Source organism: Podarcis tiliguerta (genome assembly GCF_965153285.1).
Source record: "Podarcis tiliguerta genome assembly, chromosome: 9".
In the NCBI taxonomy this organism is placed as follows: domain Eukaryota; kingdom Metazoa; phylum Chordata; class Lepidosauria; order Squamata; family Lacertidae; genus Podarcis; species Podarcis tiliguerta.
The window spans coordinates 29790533-29812279 of record NC_139542.1 but is presented as its reverse complement, the minus strand read 5'-3'; the positions used below and the strand labels follow the sequence as shown (position 1 = coordinate 29812279).

Sequence of the window (21747 nt, the reverse complement as noted above, 5' to 3'; positions counted from 1 at the left end):
CCATGAAACTCTGTTGTTTTTAAACCAGCTTTTAGTTATTCATTAAATATCACATTTACCAACATCCACCAACAGGATGTGACTGTTTCTCTTATGCTGCTTAAAATCAAGTAAAATTGCTTCATGAGAATATTATGCTTGATTATCCAGATAGAAATCACACACACCTCCCACCATAATCTTCAGTTTTATAGCTTTATACTAGACACTGGCCACTTGTGAACCTCTGGGCCCCAGCAGCACATGTTAACACTGAGACACAAAAGAGATTCCAGAGCCATTTAGTTGCAATAACCGCATTTCACACAGCCTGAAAATATAATGCAGAAAGTAACCAGTGGAATAAACTTGAACTGTCCATTGAATTTAGAGCAGTATGATTTTTACTTTACTGTCTGCCAAGTCAATCTGAAAGGAAGCCTGAAACCACTTTTCTCTGTGCAACTGTCCAAGACATTAAATAAAGAATCCTGGTGGACAAGAGATAAAAAACAACAACAATATACACATCTATCCTTCACTAGTGAAGGTCCAATGTTTGGCTGTCTGTGAAATTGTAATTGATGTTGATCTCTGTGCTACAGAGCTTCAGGAAATCTTATGCCACAAGCTGAGACCATGAAAAGCAGAGGGATGAGCTAACCACTCAGGACATCCTCTTATTCCAGCCCTAAGTTCAAACAGTGGGATGGAAGAAACAACAGGTTCAGTTAATCAATCATTTTGAAGCAGTGTTCACAGGGGGAGATGGTACAGGGAACTGCCTTGACATCTGAGAGGAAAAGTGAGATAACAGACACTTGGACCATACGGAGGGCGTTTAATGCACTGGATATAACAATGCAGACAAATGTTAAAGAATGGTGCTTTTCTGGATCTAGAACATCTGCTGGTGGCCTTTATAGCATACTGTTGCTGATCTGTATGTATGTTCATAGGAAAGGTGCCTTCTTATGAGTGATGAGAACATTAAGAAGAGTCCTGCTGGATCAGACCAAAGGCCTATCCAGTCCAGCATTTTCACAGTGACCAACTGGAGGTCTATGGGAAGTGCACAAGCATAACATGAACATGATAGCCCTCTCCCCAGCAAGCAGTATACAGAAGCACACCACCCCCGATGCTGGGGGAAGTGTAGCCACCATCATGACTACCCATTAATGGCCTTTTGTTCAGCCCATTGGTCCATGTAGCTCAGGATTATCTGCACTGATTGGCAGTGGCTCTTCAAGTTTTCATGTGGGGGCCATTCTCAGCTCTACCTAGAGGTATCAAGAATAGAACCTGGGACCTTCTGCATGCAAACATGTGCTCTGCTGCTGTGCACACACCCTTCAACTCTTTCACCATCTTTGTGTATGTCAGACTTCATTGACTTCTCTTCCTAGTGGTGCTTAAGAACAAGCAACAATATGATGGGCCCCTTACATCACGCATAACAATACATATACAATCTTGGAGAGTGGCATTTGCATAAACTTTGTAATATTGGTGGAGAACTATCCATGCAGTGTGGTGCAAATAAAGAGAACCCTCAGGTTCCTCTAGTCAAATGCACATTTCAACAGAGAAGGAGCATTTGGTCTACGACACAATTTGCAACCCAGCAAGAGAATCATGCACGTTTCCCTTGCTGTATCAGAGCATTCATGGGTAACATACGTGAATTTTCAGACACATGAGGATCACAAAACAGAGTTAGTCAATTGTTATTCTGATATTACGTAAAACACATACTGATCCAAGATTCCTTCAGCTGCCAAAGCCTGGCTGGGTTCTAAGGGACGTCCATTGACTGCAAATTCCATTATGCAACCCACAAAATCGTGACTTTCCAGCTGTCCCTTCCTTTGAAGTATTGGCTCCAGGGCTCTGATACCTCCAATGGTGACTCTGTTTGGCTGCACGTCTAAAGTCCTGAGGGTGGGGGAGACAAAGAACAAACAATGAACTCAGAGGGGCTTACTTAACAATAGGATCCTAGTATAAAGTTGCAATCCTTTAACTAAGCATAAATTCTCCTTAACTTAGTGGAACTTACTTCTGAGTAGGCAAGTTTTAGATAGCACAATTGCTTTGTTACAATCAGAAGTCTCATTTTGACAACTCTGCATGTTGTACTGCTGCAAAGCCCTTCACATGCCTTGTACAGAAAGCACCATATATGATGCACATGGAGGCTCCCGGATTGATGGAGAACCCTGTTCTGAAATCATGTGTGGCGCCTTCATGGACAGAGCAGGCTTCCCGCTGCATAAGTCATGGGGGAAATGATGGGGAGGGTTCCATGTAATTTAGAATTGGGATAAATACATTGCCCGAAAGCTCTTGTCAACACAAGTGTAGTTTCGTGAGGCTTTGTTTTTGAATGAAACCGTGAACTTTTTTTCTTTTCTTTTTTACCATTTTTGGATCAGAGTCTAGTAGGACACTGGAGGGACAGACTAGTTTGACTTGATTATTTCTCATATAGGCCATTTTTGAAAATTGACAAAACCTCCGTCACCAAAAGCATGAATCTCTCTTTGTTCTTAGATCAAAGTGTTCACCTGAAAGTTAGTGAGTCATGCATCCATTTCATCTCTTTAATATACTGGGGGGGCTGGGGTTTGCTAGTAAACCTCGTTACGGCTTACTGAAATTTGATAGCTTGTTTACATTGTCAGTAGCTGCATAACATTGTTGCTGATGTCATCACAGCCAATTTCTCACTGAATGCTTCTTCTAATTATTCTCTTTTATATTCAGAAACTAGGGAGGTAGAAAAGATCGCAGTGATATCTCTTCAGTAGCTTAATTGACTCAGCTGAGACCCAGTCTGTGAACTAAAGATACATTAAATCCCATAGAATCAATAGGCCTCCTTCTGCAGAAAGGCTTCTTTTATTCTTTGCGGGCCAGGCGGTGTCTATTGAGCATAATCACCAAAGGATAAAATGAAAGGTTCTTTACCAGTCGCTAGATGAAGCCACATTGCTAACAGTGCAGTAGCCAGGTTCCTGTTCCTCTGAGCAGGAGTCCACGGTCAAGGACGCTGCCTGAAAAAATCATACTAAGATGATCATTTACGCACACCAACCCATCAAATTTAGATTACATGGAGTACTAAATATATTTAGGGGGTGAAACAATTATATTGTGGCTTAGGTTTCCATGTATATCTTTATGCACTGGAGGGGGGCAGATACTTATAGGTAAATGAACTCTAATTGTCAGTTGCAACTTACATATTACAGACATAAGCACAGCTTTGCTCCTAGAAAACTAAGGCAGAATTTGGAAGAAGGGGAAAACCATGGCACTTAAATCTGTGTATGTTGGCAGCATAGATACCAGGGTGTTGTCAGATAAAGTTGTGCTCCTGGAGCACTGAACTGAGTTTTGGAGGTTTGTAAGTTTTGACTCAGAAGAGGTGAAAATGATGCCCATATCTTGCCCCCTCTGTGCCTAATAGTAGCTTGCTGTGGGGAGGGTGGGATTTATGTCAGGGACTTGGATTAGGGCCAGTGGTTGCATGCTCTTCGCCCACTCCATGACTGAAATGCAAAATGGATGGTTCCAGACTCTAGTATTTTGAGAGAATGAAAAGAAACATTTCTCTCACCACTCTCTCCACAGTATGGATAATTTTACACACCTCTATCCTGTAGGCACCTTTTTCAAAATGGAAAAGCCACAGAAGCAAGGGAGGTCCGTACAGGAATTTCTATCAATTTATAGATTGCTATATATTCTGAGATGGCAGAGCCATCTGAAGGAAGAGTTATTTCAAACAGTATTTTACTTGGATCTGATTTCATACAATTCAACTTTCTAATGATAGTCAAATGTTCCTGCCTGGTGACTTTAGCAGTTAATTTGCTACTGTTACCTCTTTAGTTATGAGACTTTCTACTGTGTCACTTTGCTATATCTCAAACCTGACAAGTTAATGCTTTTACCAGCTTTCCATAAAAATTCTGAAGTCCTGTAGGAAATGACAGATTTTAAATCCAGTAGAGTTATTTTATACCCTTTTGACATGCAGAATGCTCCCCCACCCCCCTCCAGCAGAAATACTTCAATAAAGGTAGTTCCTCCTTCACATTTTAGGTTTGTAAACACAGGGAGAAGGAAAAGTCTAGAGATTGAATTATTGTAGAGGCCTATCAAATAGTTCATCACGTCTTTTATGAAGTCTCCTTTGCTGATTTAAAGACATTTCAACTTGAATATTATTGCAACTTTGCTTAATTGAAAAACGGATTCAATGGGTGGCGCCCAGCTGAATAGTTACATTAGTGCAATGACGTTTTGCTGCAGTATGTTAACCCTCCCCCATACCTTCGCCTTCCCCCACGGCCTAAATCTCCTCCAGAGGTACCAGAAGCCTCTGCAGCAGATTCAGCGGGTACATGTGTGTGTATATGTGGTTAGTAGAAAGGAAAGGGCAGGGAAATTTCATTGCACAGCTAGACGTTGCCGTGCTGGCCAATGAATTCACATTTAATTAATTCCAACTGTGTGACTGTGGGAAAAGCAATTTCATTAATATTTGCCTTGATTTCCCCACCAGTAAAATAGGATAGATAGTTTCTAGAAAATACTAAAAAAACAAAAACATAAATTGTAGGCTTGTTGAGGTCTGCTTTGAATTTTCCAGATAAGTTCAACGGTTATTGGCAGGTACTAACACTGCAACATTGCAGCTGACACAGCATCCTGTACTGGAAATCATGGAGTCCTCAAAGAATCTGTCGCTGGAGAAAAATATTTCCTCCTTAGAGAACTGTTTTTCTTATGCTGCTTGACATTTAATCTCTCTACTCCTCAATCAGACCATTTGGGAGATGCTACAAATCTTTGGCGGTATGAATCACTATGCAGCATGGGGAATATATTTCAATGGGTTAAAAATAAAACAAAAAATGTGTCTCAGTCACTGAACAGGGCATTTTTGTTGAAGATAAAAAGTACTCAGTGATTTGAAAACAGAAATGATGGTCGCTTCTTTCTAGATAACTAAATTACCAAAGGTGTTTTGTGGGAATTATGCTGTATCAGCATATATAAGGTAGCATGGAGTCGTTCCATTTCACAGTTCCTTTAGTGTTGTTCATACTTGCTTTACTCTCCATCTGTCTCCTGTATTTTATATTGAAAATGTTGCTACTTAATTTAGGAAATAATACTTGTGTCGTTTGCTCTTGCCATGTGTATGAATGATGGTGCACATTGACAAACAGGCAATCTTTTTAATTTGTTCCACCATTCATGTGTTACGGAGTGAGAAATTGCACTAACATATTTGATGGAGAGATCCCGACTTGGCTGTTTGCATTTAGCAAATCTAAGTTTTCATTTGCTCCCATTCCTTCCAGTTAATGGAAAACTCTGGAATGCTTAGTTTCAAAATCACAGTGACCATTGCTTCCCCTTAATTTAAAATCAGAGATCTTTCTTTCTTTCTTTTTAAAGTGAATGCATCTGCTCACAATCTTTCCCTTAATAATACATAGTGGCCCGTTAAAACACAAACCTGTCCACTGGTGCTTAGCAATGGAGAGGGTAAGGTGGTGGCAGCAAAGGATTTAGAAGGAGGTACACTGTCTAATATAAGGCAATTTTCTATATAGCAGTACTGGGTAGTTATCATCCACAAAGAAAACTCTGTTTCACATTTTTCAATGATTTCAGAACTTTTGCAGAATGAACAAAATTTTATCATCTCTGTTCAAAAATAACATGCATGGCAATTACATAGCCTTCAGTTACAAAGGGTTTTGTTCTTGCATCATTCCAAACATTAAATCTGCCTCTTAATTAGTCTTCAGTGCTTATTCTTCCTATAGTCTGCACCAATTAATTAGATCTGGATAGTCATTAATTCCCTTCATTAATCAACCTCACATTTAGAGAGCGTCCTTTGAAGAAGCCATTTAAAATGCTTCAGGGTAATTTTTATGGAACAAAAAAGCTTTTGTGTTTTTGTTAAAAAAGTTTTTGCAAACCCCCCCCCCCAAAACCCAAGCCCCAACAACCATCCATTTGTACTTTCTTAAAAGCTGATGTGACTTGGAACTGAGTGAAGCTTTATTATTATTATTATTATTATCATCATCATCATCATCATCATCATTATTTCTGTAAAGCAACACTTACCATTCCAGCCCTCCGGGCAATAACAGTGTGAAACTGTCCATCAGACACCTTCTTTGCTGTGGTGAGTTTGTAAGTGCCACTGCCAAGATTGTATGAGAATCTTAGCCTCTCTTCTGTTATTTCCAGGGCCAGGAATTCTGCCCGATCTCCAGTCTGGTTGTCATAATTATATAATAGAAGAGCATTGCTTTGGATGGTGGCAAACTTGATGTATATATAATTGTTGTTCGGATCCATACTGGGGAATTCCATGTAAGACAATTCTTCAAATCCGTAGCTATTTACTTCACAATGCTTTCCGAAAACTCCTGCGGAAATAAAAATGTAACAATGATCAAGAACTGCAGAAGCACTCTAAAATATAATTCTTTTAGGGGGGTGGCAATCCTGTTGCAAGATCTGTTAGGATGAGAAGCTCAGGGTGCAGTAGATCTTCGGTTCAACCAGCTGATTCGTGGCTCAGCCAGTGCTAAGTACCCAACACCGGTTTAGCCAAAGATGTGATCACTGCAGATGGTGAGAGCAGCCACGAAATTAAAAGATGCCTGCTTCTTGGGAGAAAAGCAATGACAAACCTAGACAGCATCTTAAAAAGCAGAGACATCACCTTGCCAACAAAGGTCCGTATAGTTAAAGCCATGGTTTTCCCAGTAGTGATGTATGGAAGTGAAAGCTGGACCATAAAGAAGGCTGATCGCCGAAGAATTGATGCTTTTGAATTATGGTGCTGGAGAAGACTCTTGAGAGTCCCATGGACTGCAAGAAGACCAAACCTCTCCATTCTTAAGGAAATCAGCCCTGAGTACTCACTGGAAGGAGAGATCCTGAAGCTAAGGCTCCAATACTTTGGCCACCTCATGAGAAGAGAAGACTCCCTGGAAAAGACCCTGACATTGGGAAAGATGGATGGCACAAGGAGAAGGGGACGACAGAGGACGAGATGGTTGGATAGTGTTCTCGAAGCTACAAGCATGAGTTTGACCAAACTGCGGGAGGCAGTGGAAGACAGAAGTGCCTGGCGTGCTCTGGTCCATGGGGTCACAAAGAGTCGGACACGACTAAACAACAACAACATGTTCAGACTGGCTTAGCCAGGGCTCAGCCAGCTGAACTGAGGCTAGTGTAAATTCACCCAAAGGCGTAGGACAGGATGTGGCCAGAGAAGGGGAACTTAGACTGGCTACTGTGACCAGGCAACCTGGCATAAAACATTATTTTAAAGGCTTGCTTTCCCTCTGCCTGGCTTAGGCCAAGCAGCAGAAGCAACCCCACTGCTGAGCAGGGATTAGATCTGGTATAACTTTATGCCATCTTAATTGACACCGGCTTGCTTTTTGCCAACTTCTTGTATGACTGCTCTCTTGTTGAAGAAGCTGTCAAAAATGAAGATACTGGGTGCGAGCCAGCCAAGTTAGCACATTTAGATGCCATCTATTTCAATGGATAAATCATGCATTTATATATATTCTAATAGGACTAAAAGTGGCAAATTTTTGCATCATCACTATCATTTTTAAGAGAACCACTATTTGTGTGGTATAAATATACATTCGGAGTGATCATTTATGCGTTAAAGACATGTGGTCTACATATTTTTTAACCTCCATCAATTTGATTAAGACCTGTTTACACAGACTCTTTATTAGCACTCTGGTTCATGTTATCACTTACTGTTTTAATGTATGTGTCACTTTTCCTGCTTTCTTTTTTTAAAAAGTATTGATATTTTATGGCATTTTTTTTTAAAGGCTTCTATTGTTAGTAGCCTTGGGTGCTATATCTTTAGCACAGGATACAATTATTCAAATATAATGTAAAAAATAAAATTCTAAAGCAAAATATTTGCAGTAGCTTCTATTGTTTTAAGCACCAATAAAATATTTTGGATTGTAGCCAATGAAGTTGTCTAGTGAGTTCAAGGATTTCTATTTGAGCAATTGAACTTCCCATGCCAGATCTGCTGAAGAATGTTGGGGTAACCCCCAGAACAGATTTTTGGGGAAAGCAGGTGGATGAGAGGCAAATAGGAATCCTTGTGATCACGGGGTGACTTTGATGGACATAACACTTCCCTTCCAAATGTGTTAAAATATCTCTTCATGTGTTACAAAAGTGGAAATGGTCTTTGTGACCTGTACTAACACATACATAATATCATTTAGATAAACAGTACCATATTATCTTGCCCTTTGGCATTCCATACGCCTATGAATTTTGCATACTACGTGTTCCCTGTTATATATTATTTACTTTCAAAACCAAATTTAGTCAATCAGTCAATACATCTGAATGCATTTCCCTCCTTCTGCCTACTTTTGCTTCCTTTTTTTATTTGTGCTGCTTCTGTTTCCCTTGTTTTAAATCATATTTCATTTCAAAACTAGCCAATAAATCCACCCCCTTTGCTATCAGCATTTTCTAGCTATGCCAAATAATATGGAATAAAAATAAAATCCAATATGGAACCAATGACAGATGCATTCCTCCTTGATTTTGGCAGAACACCATCTAGTATTCTTTAGATCAAGTCAACATACAATGCATTTTGAAGAGTACATACAGTATGTTTCTTTGTTGTTAACTGCTTTCAAACATGCAGGCGCTACATTCCATCCATATTGTATTTCTTTTATAATAATATTTTTATAAAATACTTGCCTGCGGTCTTTAAAGAGTTTTAAAATGTTATGATGTTAACTATATTTTTGTAAAATGGCAAATACCTTTTTTGCATCCTGCTTCTGACTGGCTCATTAATTTCTGAAGTTAGAAAAGAATGTGGCGAGTAGGAAACAAAGAGAAAGGGAAAGAACTAGATTGCAGGACAGGATGGGATTGGGTGGGATCTGAGATGGAGGGGGAGGCAGAAAGAGCAGAATGAGGATCAGGAAGAAATCAGATCTGAAGTAAGTGTTGGGAGATGTAGAATTGGAATATAGGAATGGGTTGGATTACGGATGGTCAAATATGTCAATTTTGGTTCCTCATTTTTCCAGTCTTGAATTCAGTTCTCCACATTAGTTTGCAAAATTCAACATCACTATAGTGACCCCCCCCCCCAATATGCACATTTTTCTTTGCAATTTTGCCTAATATACACATTTTGCAAGGTATTTTCCCTAATATAATGAATGCATTTGTGCATGTTGTTTTCACCAATGTATGCATTTATGGATGTTTTTCACCTAACATATGCATTTTTGCTCATATTACTTGCAATAGTGGTGTTCATGCTCCCACTGCTGCTTCTCCTCTTCAGTACCCACTGCCTTGGCCCTCTTGGTAACTGGCAGTGGTGCTTGGCACTGGGAAGCCAGATGAGGAAAAATGCTTCATCCATGGCACATTGTTAAATGTTAGTGATTGTTAGGACAACATTGCAAAATTTGCAAGAGTGTGAATTTTGAAGGATTACTACATTTCAGTCCACATATTGTTTCTGGAAGTGCGAATTAGATCTATCTTGAAGGATGAACTGAACCACATTTCTCCTCCATTGCTAGCTTGGGAGTTGGGAGAATTGGAATTGGACATTAGAATGGAATAGGACTGAGGAGCATCAGGGAAGAAGAATGAGCTCCTTCATTGCCCCAGCTCCTTCCTGTAAAGAAGTATCACCTCTTTCTTTCCTTGCTAGAATGCTTCCTTTAGCAATGATGAATGGAATCCTTTGGAAGACATCATCTGTGATAATAGAATAGGTGAGTTGAACCTAATTTCCCCTTCTCCCCATAATGATTATTTGGGAGAAATGTGATGGGAAGCTGCGCCAGCCGAAACTTACAAACAGATATAGATGCAACAGCTCTATTTTATATGATCAGTGGTAATTTAACATGGATTTTAAGTTCATGCAAGACTTGTATGTGATTGTAGCCAGATGCTGTATCTCCTCTTACATTTTCTATACACAGCAGGCTCACGGTCTAAGCTAGTGATTTCCAAGTTCTTCTATAATTGCTACCATATATTGGTCCTTCAAAAAAAAAAGAGAAGTCTTTCTGGCTTCATCCATAAATTTCTTGAGAATACTGCTTGGCAATGATTGCAGGAATAAGGCACAATTGCTGCAAATATAATGTAGTTTGATTTTGACGTACCTTTACATATGTTTAAGAGAAGCTTTAATAATTATAACATTCTAAGTAATTGTGTTATACGGGGATGTCTGGTACCTCTGAGGCACTGGGGCATGATCTTTCCCAGCTCTTTAATGTTTTGTGGTTCAAATGCCCTCACTTATCCTGTGCTTTTACAGCTGTTCCTTGTCACAGGGTTTTCAAAGTACCAAAGCCCCATTCAGGAATTACATGTGATCTGCCATGGACCAGGTGCAGATGTCAAACAAAAACACAGTGTGGAGATTTGGAGTGGGATGCAAGATTTCCCATCCAGTGTGTGGATTTCCTTTGCCTACCTTTAATCAATTTCTGTGTTACATATGTGACCATTGCTGAATAAAGCTGAAATGGAACTGTGTATGCTACTAACTTTGAGAACTCCAGTTTAACTGAGGCTCCCAAGGCGTATGGAAATTAAGAGTTTCTTCAAACCACATCAAGATGTCTTCAGCAGATGCCCTGCTTTGATGTCTCCACCTTCAGAGGCAGGGTAGCTAATCTTATTTGTGGAACTTCTTTGGCTGTGTATCTCCCTCACCACATCTCTTCAACTGGTATCTACTCTACTGATGTTCTGTCTCCAGGTAAATACTATACTTTTTGCCCAGGCTTTTAATGGTCTTCTTTGAAGACAATATTGTAGAATGGAGAAAGGTAAGGAAAAGTGCCATCTTTCTCCTTCTAGAATATTATCTTCAAACTAGGGACTGGTGGAGGAAGGCAAGAAATGGGAGAGATGATAGAGTTTTATAAAATTATGCATGGTGTGGAGGAAGTAAGGAGAGTGTAGATTAACTTTCACATTATGCAGAACCTGAGGTAACAGCCAAATAAATTAAATGGTGGGAAATTCAGCACAGACCAATGATGTACTTCTTCACTCACTAGCGGTGTGTAGGGTTTACAATGCAGGAGGCTCTATGGAAGGCCACCAAGCCCAGCAGAAGGGAGAGAACCAATGGTCCTCATGTCCTATTGTAGACTTCCCATAGGTATCTGGTTGGTTACCATGAGCAACACAACATGGAACAAGATAGGTTTTTCAGTATGATTCGGTAGGCATTCTTCTTATCTTTGTAATGGCAATTGACAGAAAAAGGAGGAAAAGAAACTCTAGGTCCTGCAAAATATCATTTATTGTGAGTCCAAAGGGTTTTAGATTTTTATTTTGTTATTTTTTTTAAGCAACAGTTCTGACACACTAATCTACAGATACTGTAATTGTTTCCTGTGAATACTGCAACACCCCTGGTGTGTCAGGATTGTTGCTAAGATGCCATTAATAAAAAATTTCTTGCAAAACATGTTGGGCTCACAACAGATGAAATTTTGTAGCATTTGGAGATCCTGCCTCACCTTTTTTTGACTACTCCACTTCTTTGTTTGGTTTCCTGCCAGATGGTAACTGACCAACCAAGTCACATTGCTTTGCTTTATTCTGATTAAAACAATATTATCATATAAAAAATAATAAGTAAGCTATAAAATCCATAGGTGGTTGTATTTGGGGGCTAGGGTCAAAAGGATTAGGGTTCTGCAAGAAAATCTGAATAAAGTACCAAATTTCTACTCACCAAATGGACAATGACAGTAATATCCCTCCACTCCATTTTGACAGGATCCTCCATGGAAACAGGGGTTGCATTCACAGTAATTGACGGTGGAGTCACACATTTTTCCTGCAATAGTAGAAGACAGTACCATATGGAAACTGAGTTGCACTTAGGCAATTTGCATTATGAACAAAGTGGGATAATTTGCATTAGTTGTAACTGGGGCCCAGGAATAATTTGTTTAATTTAAAAGCGAGTTTCATTCTCTATATTCTAGAGTGAGTTTTTATTATTATATTTTTAATGTAGAAACACTGAATATCATACTGATGTGGAATTAACTTGTAATACTTTCATGGAGAGTAATTGCCATGACTAGGGATGGTGCAGAAATTCGATTCAGTTTGCATTTGAAGTAAACCTGTGTTTTCTGAAACAGGACCTGAACTGAGAAACAGCCATTCCTCAAAAATCACAATGCAGTTCTCCAGCCAAGTAATGTGTATAAAAATGCTTGTGCTGGGGTATATGCATATCTTTCTGATATGTATTGTATTATGGGGAGATGCTTTGCAAATGTGTCTAATAGGAGAAATGTGAATTAAAATGCTGACAATTTTCATGAGGATAATATATAAATATATATATATATAAACTCATACTGATGTAGAAATATGGAGAACTGAATTTAAGATTGGGAAAAATGAGAAACTGGGACAAACTGAAACTGACAAACTTGTCCAGCCCTAGTCATAACTTCCTAAAATTGACGTGCAACAATAAGTTATTCCAATAAGAACTGGCCACTGCTCAGAGCATGGAAGTTCTCTACATGCTAACATGAACAGAGTTGAGCCTCAAACTGCATTCTAAAATGCTGCCACTTCTATTTTGAAAGAAAAGCCAACCGAGATCTTGAGCTGAATCCTGCACAGATTTGCCTCTGAAAATTTCCTATGGCTGCTATTCTCCCCTGAAGGTGATGTTTTCAAAAGAAGAAGAAGAAGAAGAAGAAGAAGAAGAAGAAGAAGAAGAAGCTGGTAGACTGTTATTTTGTAGAGAAACCTGCTTGGGACGGTATTCCAGAGCAGGGCCTCGCACAGCTGCTTCAAACTGTTTTAAAAATGTGACTAGCGTAATGTGTAGCTTTGCCCTAACCTTCAATTGTTGCATTCTCATTTTTTGTCACTTCATGATAGAACTTACTTGGACGCCGTTCATCACTGCAAGGGTTCGCTGCATGGTGCAAGCTGCACAGTTTTATTGCCTTTTGTAAAGATTTCTCCACTGAATTTAATTAAATTTGCAAGCCTGAAGATGGGTTGGTTTTTTAAAATACATTCCTCAGGCTATTTTTCCCCCTCCAAAACATTTCACAGCTCTATAATTAATTGCATATGGTTCAAATAATAATGTTTTGATGAGAGAAACTAGTGATTTGCTTGGGTAAATTATGCCCTGAAGTTAAACAAATCACCAAATGACTGGATTCATGAACTCTGAAGGTCTACAAGAGGCTCATCTACAAGTTTCAATTTCACGGATTTTGAGCACTTTGCCCATTTTCAACCAAACTGGGCAATGACTAATTTTGATAGGTTACTAGCTATTCTGTACATGCATGCCCAAAGATAAACTGTGAGGATCTGGAATAGGAGCCACATAATGTTTATCATTTTTAACAGAAAAACTCAGAAAGAATAGCCCAAAGCTGTACAAGTCTCCTCAGATATAAGCCCCACTGAGTTATATCCAACTTACCCACAGGTGTTACTATATATAGATTGAAGGCTGGGGGGAATTCAACATCATGATAATATGATTGTTCTATGGGTAGGAGTGCCATATTTTGAAGAGCAAAAAAGAGGACACATTTGCCGACTTCTACTTTTAACTATGGATCGCTATGACAACTCTAACCTGGGAAAAGAGGACATATGGCAACCCTACCCAGGCTCATGGGTAGCTCGCCACAGGCTGTAAACTGGAGGGGGGGGGACTTGTTTACAGCTCATGGTTAGTCTGGAAAAAGCTAAGCCATGACCCTGGGTTTGGACAACACGCTAAGCCAAGCCATGGCACAGCTCAGGATAGCAGCAACAGAATGACAGGGAGGGGCAAATGGGATATGATCCTCTCTTTGGAAGCCTACATACTCTAAGCCATGGTTTGGTTTAGCATGAAGAGAGAACCAGTTCTCTGCATTCCTGGTATGACAGTTGGATAATATGCAACTGAATCTCCAGTCAGCCAGCATGTCCCAGCAAGGATGGGGAGAAATGAGCAGTTAAGTTTCTGCTTTGTTGATTCACTGGCAACCATATGAAAAGCCTTTCAGTTATCATTGCTTTATATGGAGTATTTGCATATAGTTGTTGGGAAGAACTGATTTAAGATAACGTTAGACTTTTTCTAAGATGGCAGTCTCTTTCAGATCAACTTCTTGCTTAAAAAACTGAATTGATTCCACAAAACTCATCCTAAAAAGGTCCAGAAAAGAGGAACTGAGGGGTTCATGGAAAGGGCAGACAACACACTACTGTATGTCATCTGATATATCCCATCTTGCAACTGATTCGTTCCAAAACAAAATATGATCGTCATTAATAGACATAATTATAACAGATTGCTTAAACCTCAGTGTTACACTGATGTAATCTTTCATTATGGTTGCGCTCACTGCAATGAGCCTAATTGCTTCTATAGAGTGATGAAGTGAAATGCAGCTGGCCAAACATAATAAATCAGTGAAAAAACCTGTGCACCCCCTCAGCAAGGTAAGGGAAGCCATTCTAGTGGTCTATAATTGATGAACTCAGACTTAGAGTGAAAAGAAGGAAAGCTTGCTTTAGAAAACAACAGAAGCTACAGAGAAGAGCAGCTGCCTTGATCCAGACAGGGGTCATGCATACATACATATAGGATGGTATTCTACTAAGTCACTCAGAATAGACCCACTGAAATTAATGAACAGGACTAAGTGTATTTCATTAATTTCAGTGGGTCTACTCTTTTGGTTCCTAAGGATTCCCAAGCAATACTGGGAACGAGGCTGCTAGTAACATATATTTTAGGTTTTTGTTATGAACAGGATGAAAAGGTCTCTGCCTTCAGTGTTCCTTTTGTATTGTTTTCAAACCTACTTTGGGCTGTTTTGTGATATATTTGTAAATCGTCAATTCAATCAATGAGTTACACTGATTTTCCTCTTTTACAATTATTCTTTCCTAGGAGAAAACACTGCTGCTTTACATTTCTAACATGGGTGTATTGTGTAGGCTACCATATTGCCTTTTTATTTTTGGAGAGGGAATGCAAGAGCATAACCCACACTATGGGAACACTTAATTCTCCCTCCCTCCCTATGTCTCTCTCTCTCTCTCTCTCTCTCACACACACACATTACTTTTCAAATTTCTTCCATGACATATTTCTGCTTTCAGCAGATGGGGGAAAAATTAATGTGTTACAATGTGGGGAAATACTGTATGTGACAAGCGTCAGGCATGACAGTCACCTCAGCAAATCACTGTAGTTTCATTAACCCCAATTACAAGCTACAGGACTGATGTGACTGCATTGTGTGCTATTGTTAAAATGAGTGTTCTGCTGAGGTGTCCCAGTGAGCTGGCAAGTACATGCCTATTTAACCTCTGATGCTAATGACTTAAAAGGTTACCCGCAATTGTGGCATGGAATTGTTCTGCTACGCTGCTGGCCAAATAATTTGATGTGATGATTCACTGCGAAACACAATCTCAGATCATTAGGTTAATTAGAACAGCCATTCAATTACGAATAATTACTTGTGACCTGAGGCTCAGCAGGCTACACTGATGGGAGCATACATAGAAAGATCCCATCAGTGTCTTTTATGTCAAGGCAGCTCTAACAGTGAACATGTGTCAGTTGCCACATATGCTATTTAAATGGAGATGCATTTGATGGCTCTCGATACTTTCCTGGCAGAAAGCTAAGAGGCATCACTCTATATCAAACTGATATGTTTAATAGAAAGGCTGAAAATCCTGATTATGATTTTTACACAAGGCTGTCTGGCAGATAAGTAGGATGGAACCATGCACGCTTAGCTAATTTCTGGCAAAAAGCATTAAAAAAAAATCCACTGTTTAATTTTAGACCTAGGCTACTTCCACATGTACATTTAAAGCACTATTATACCAATTTAATGACTTCCCCCCAAAAAATTCTGGGAATACAGTTTCCATGATTCTTTGGTGGAGGGTGCCATGACTGTTTAAAGTGGTATAATAATGCTTTGAATGTATGGTGCAAGTGGGATCCTTGTTTTCACAAACAGCAGATGATGGGATGATAAACTTGGGGCGTGAGCTAACTGAAGACACACAGTGTAATCACCATATGGAAGCAAAGCAGGTCCAGATCTGATCAGTTCCTGCGGGGATGGGGGGGCAACTGGAAGCCCCACATAAGCCACCTTGAGTTCCATTATGGAAAAATGCAGAATACACATGCGCTAAATAAATAATACATCTAGGTTTGAATTGCTTGTAGGAGTGCCTATGATTAGATGCTCCTTCATAGGTAATACCACTAGTTCATCTCTGTGTTGCATTCAAAACAATCACGCACATAGAAGAAAAAAATACCTGTATATCCAGTTTTGCAGACACAGTTGAAGCTTCCTGGGAAGTTCTGGCAGAGAGCACCATTTTTACAAGGGCCCGAGAGGCACTCGTTGAGATCTCTCTCACAGGCCATTCCAGTAAAACCACTGGGACAACTGCAAGAAAATCCGCCCACCAGGTTGTGGCAAGTCCCTCCATTGTGGCAAGGTGATGGGAGACATTCATCTATGTCTGTTTCACACAGTGTGCCATCATATCCTGGCATACACCTACATGTAAAAGGCCGGAGAGGTTCATTTGCCACAACAATGACTGGGATACTCTCGTGGCTCTGTAGCTTAGGGCTCACACCCAGTTTTTTCAAGCAGCTGCCGCCATTTTGACAAGGATTTTGTAAACACGAGTCATGATCCACAGACTCTATTCGAACTCCGCTTTGACGGAAAAGGATTTCTTTGATGCTTTCAAAGAAGGTAGTCACACCACCTGGATTCACATACTGATAGCTGTTCCGTTTCACAGCTGCCATCAAGAAAGTCTGGTTGCTCTCCTGATAAGCCCCATAGAGTTGCACAGCAGTCCCTAATCCAGTTAACTGTGAATTGGCAATTCGCAGAAAATGAAGGTAGTGGTTGGTCAAAAATTCTCTCACGGATTGCACACTGAGACGAAGGAGAATGCTGTTATCAAGTGTGGCATTACTGAATCCTGAAAAGAAAACTCGGATACTGCTAGTGACTGAGTTGTGTAGCCCATCATTGCTCAGGACTGTGAGATCAAATGTCCCATCGGTAGATCTTGCCAGGGAATTTAAATCACAAGTGCCTGCTGGAATATGGAAGAGGCTTGTAACTCCTGATGTAAGAGAGCACTGGAAACTGTCTAAAATATCTGGATCCTGAGGTTTTACATTGCCTAATGTTCCACCAGGGAACAGATTGCCAAAATAATGGACAAAGATCTCTACTGTTCTGGGTTGTGACGGGTTATCATTTTGATCTATTACCTTTACGTGCACAGTTCCTGTGGAAGACATCTGAGGAATGCCCGAGTCTCTTGTAATCACTGACAAGTAGAAATCACAAATTTGTTCTCTGTCAATCTCTCTAGTTGTGGTCAGAACTCCAGCAGTGCTGAGACTGAAATAACTGGTTCCTGTGCCAGTGCTAAGCAAGTAATAAGAAAAGGGGCCCTGATTTGGAGGAAGATCAGGATCGGATGACTGAAGATTCAACACAAGTGTCCCTGCCCGGCTATTTTCCATTATTTCTCCTTCTGTGGTGGAGAGGGTGGGTCCATTGTCGTTGATATCTTCCAAAGCCACCAATAAAGAGGCACTACCTGTTGCTGACGGTGATCCTGAGTCAATGGCTAACACAGATAGGTTGTACACTGGTAAAGTTTCTCTATCCAGTTCTGCAGTCACTGTAACCTGTCCTGTCTGCGGGTTAATAGAAAAGGCACCGTTGTTGTTTCCATTGCCAATAAAATAGGAAAACCTGTTCCAGCTTGGGAGAGAGTCAGAGTCGAAGGCACTTACAAAGGTCACGTGGGTCCCAACAGGAACGCCTTCACTGATTTGTACGTTGTATACCATGAAGCTGAAAACAGGGGGGTCATTGGCATCTAATATCGTGATATTCACAACCACTTCATCAATATCTGCACCACGAATGCTCCCGGCATTTTTTGCAAGCACTTTCAGAGAGATCCGTTCTTCCTTTTCCCTGTCGAGAGGTCCTGTGACATAAATCTGCCCGCTGCTGTCATCTATCTGGAAACCCTTTTTTCTGCTATTGCCGAAGATCAGATAGTGGACTTCTCCGTCAGCTCCCATATCGCGGTCGCTTGCAAAGACTTCTCCCACAATGGTGCCTTTAGAAGCTGCTTCGGAAACCTCAAAATAGTAAAGCTTGGACACGAATCGTGGCACATACTCGTTTGCTCCTTTTAAATGGATGTTGACATTTGCAAAGCTGCACCTTTCTTCATCGGGAACGTTAAAGGCCTTTATGGTGAGATGATAGCTCTGCTTTGTTTCATAATCTAAAAAGCCTTGGGTGGTGATGATTCCAGTATTAGGATCAATAACAAACAGATCACTGTCTGAAGACTGAACCGCATATGCAATTACAGCATTAGATCCGGAATCAGCATCAGTTGCAGAGAGACGAATGACAGTTGTTCCACTAGGGGCATTTTCTAAAACACTTGGGAAGTAGTCTTCTGGGCTAAAAGCTGGAGAATTATCATTCACATCAATAACATCTATGGTAATGCTACAGTAGCCTGTTCTAGCAACCCATCCGCCATCTGCAGCACTCACAGTAATCTCATGTTTTTGGCAAAGCTCATAATCAAGGGGTTTGGCAAGCCTTAATGCACCAGTAGATGCGTTAATTGCAAAGTTCCCAGCCTCATTTCCAGAAGAAATGTTGTATTTGACAAGTCCATTCATAGCTGTATCTTTGTCCCTTGCCGACACAGTCCTGAGAATAGTTCCAACAGCATTACTCTCGGGGACAGTTATACTTATATGACTTTGAGAGAACTCTGGCGTGTGATAGTTTTCCTCTGTTACAACTATTTGCACAGGCACTTCTGATGAGAGAGGAGGGTTACCTTTGTCCTTTGCTTTTACTTTGATTAGAAAGTTTTTATTCATATCATTCCTCAGTGGCGATGCTACTGAAATCCAGCCTGTGTTACTGTCCAGTTCAAATTTACCTGTTAGGTTGTCATTTGAGAGAATGTATTGCACTTCTGAATTTAGACCAAAGTCTTTCGCATCAATGGCAGTTACCTTAATTAGCTTGGTACCAACAGCTACATTTTTAGTAACAGGTGTAAAATATTGACTAAAGAGAAACTGGGGAGCGTTGTCATTGCTATCCACGATGTTGATTGTGACTGTTGTCTCGCTCAGCAAGGGAGGGCTGCCTCGATCTGATGAGGTAACAATGAAACTGTGCCTGTTTAGATTGACATTACTGGGGCCGCTGGAGTTTTGGAACTTTAAAGGTTGCTTATTGAAAATCTCTCCCGTAGAAGCATTAATTCGGAAAAACTCCGACTGGGATTTGATGAAGTAGAAGACTTGCCCGTTGGATCCTTCATCTGGATCTGTTGCAGATATCTGGATCACTCGTGATCCAACTTCATTATGCTCAGGGCAATCCAAGTAATAGGACGGTTTTGTAAATCGTGGGGAATTGTCATTGATGTCTGTTACAAATATGGTCACATCTGTGCTTACCGTCCACCCAGAGTCATGTGCTGAAACTCGGATTCTGTAGCGATCTGTATCTTCCCTGTTCAGAAGTCTGCTGATTGTTATATCTCCTGTATTGGGGTTTATGACAAAAGGTATACTTGTATCCCTTATTGAATATTTACTGACAGCATTTGCTCCAATATCTTCATCTGATGTTGTGACTCGTGTTACAGTGTAACCCAAAGGTGCATTTTCAGGTACAAGAGCGCTGAATATCTGAGAAAATTTGGGTGCATTATCATTTTCATCCAACACATTAATAAGCACCCGGACGGTGGTACTCTGAACAGGTACACCTCTGTCTGAAGCTTTGATAGTAAGTGTATAATGGGCCACATTCTCCCTATCTAAAGGTCGGACACTTCTGACTTCCCCATTGGTATGATGGATACTGAAGCTGTTCTCCTTATTGCCGCTGACAATTTCATAATTTAACTGTCCATTAGAGCCACTGTCCTTGTCCACAGCAGTTACAGTAATTATTTTAGAAGGTGAGAGGTTTTCTAGTACTTCAGAAATTAAAGGATCTTGTTCAAATAGTGGTGCATTATCATTTATGTCTATCACTGTCATTTCCAATTTTACGTAAGAAGAAAATGGCGGAAAGCCCATATCTCTTGCCTCAATCCAGACGACATATTTCTGTATTGCTTCATAGTCTAAGGGTTGGCTGATGGTGACCTGTCCTGTTAGTTGGTCGATCTGAAAGGTGTTGCCAAGATTACCGCTAGCAATATAGTAAGACAAAGAGTCGCCTCTCGATGACAATCCAGAAACTGAAGTGACAAAAGTGCCAACGGCTTGATTTTCAGGAAATGTGAAAGTGTGCTGTTCAGCCTGAACTCGAGGAAAATCTGCTCTATTTACAAATCTTACAGTCACAGTTGTAGAATCTGTCTTTGGCAACGAGCCACCATCTTTCACATTAACAGAAAATGTCATTTCAGAAGTGCCAGACAGTCGTTCGGCAGCCATAATCGCTCCTCGTGATGGATCAATGTGGAATTTTTCAGAATTCTTCCCCGACAGGGAATAGTGAAGCTCAGCATTAGGCCCTGCATCAGCATCTGTAACTGTCACCGCAAATACAAATGTACCTGCATAGCAAGACAAAAATAAGGTAATTAATCCTGTGAAATGGAACATTAATACTCATGCAACTGTTCAAAAACAGAGAATGTTAAGTTATTGGATAATATACAAAGACTGCAAATAAAACTTAAAAATAAATAAATTACAACCACTAGCAGATGTATTGTTCATACTTAGGAGGTATTTAGGATGTTACAGGCATCCTTGACCAATAGCATATTTATGCATATTTAAATCTCACTGAAAGCAATGCAGCATGGAAGGCAACATTTTGAAATTTACATAGTTCACACAACAGGTTCTGATACCAAAACTTGCTACTGTGCTGGGATCTCATGAGTGGTAATGGGTGCTTGTCTTGTCATAATGCACTGGTCATGTCTAGCAATAGGGTGCTAGACCAGTTGCCTTCACAGTGGGCTGTTGTGTTCGTTCTTTCTCTGTTAATTCAGACTGAGGACAATGCAAGGGATGCATTTTCCTTTGGTCAGATTTCCACATACCCAACTGTGATGGTTCCTATGACACCATGACCATAGGATGATTGACGCCATGTCTCTAGGATCACATGGAGTTCAGGATCCTCAGCTGGCCAGTAGGAAAGATAATAATTGACCAAAAAAAAAAATTGAAGCAATTGTTGAGCCAGGCAGCAGGTGAAGCAGGTGAACAGATACAGTGATACCTCGGTTTACAAACTTAATCCGTTCCGGAAGTCCATTCTTAAACCAAAGCCATTCTTAAACTGAGGCATGCTTTCCCTAATGAGGCCTCCCGCCACTGGTGCCCTTCCACTGTTTGGCTTCTGTTCATAAACCAAGGTAAAGTTCGCAAACCGAGACACTACTTCTGGTTTTGCGGAGTTCGTATACCGAATAGTTCGTAAACAGGGCTGTTCTTAAACCGAGGTACCACTGTATTTAGGACAGGATTTAGTTAACATATTTTGTATGAAA

At 40.3% G+C, this 21747-nt stretch overlaps 1 protein-coding gene across 1 annotated transcript in view; it reads right to left on the bottom strand.

Annotated features, from left to right (window-relative positions):
- Positions 1-21747, bottom strand: part of FAT4 (FAT atypical cadherin 4) — a 138721-nt gene that overhangs the window by 13854 nt on the left and 103120 nt on the right. The window contains exons 9-13 of the mRNA XM_083456913.1: positions 16447-20796; positions 11837-11941; positions 6142-6449; positions 2953-3038; positions 1738-1917 (exon numbers count right to left, since the gene is read on the bottom strand). Of these exons, the coding sequence (XP_083313039.1) occupies positions 1738-1917; positions 2953-3038; positions 6142-6449; positions 11837-11941; positions 16447-20796 (5029 nt within the window). The remainder of the gene's footprint in view (positions 1-1737; positions 1918-2952; positions 3039-6141; positions 6450-11836; positions 11942-16446; positions 20797-21747) is intronic.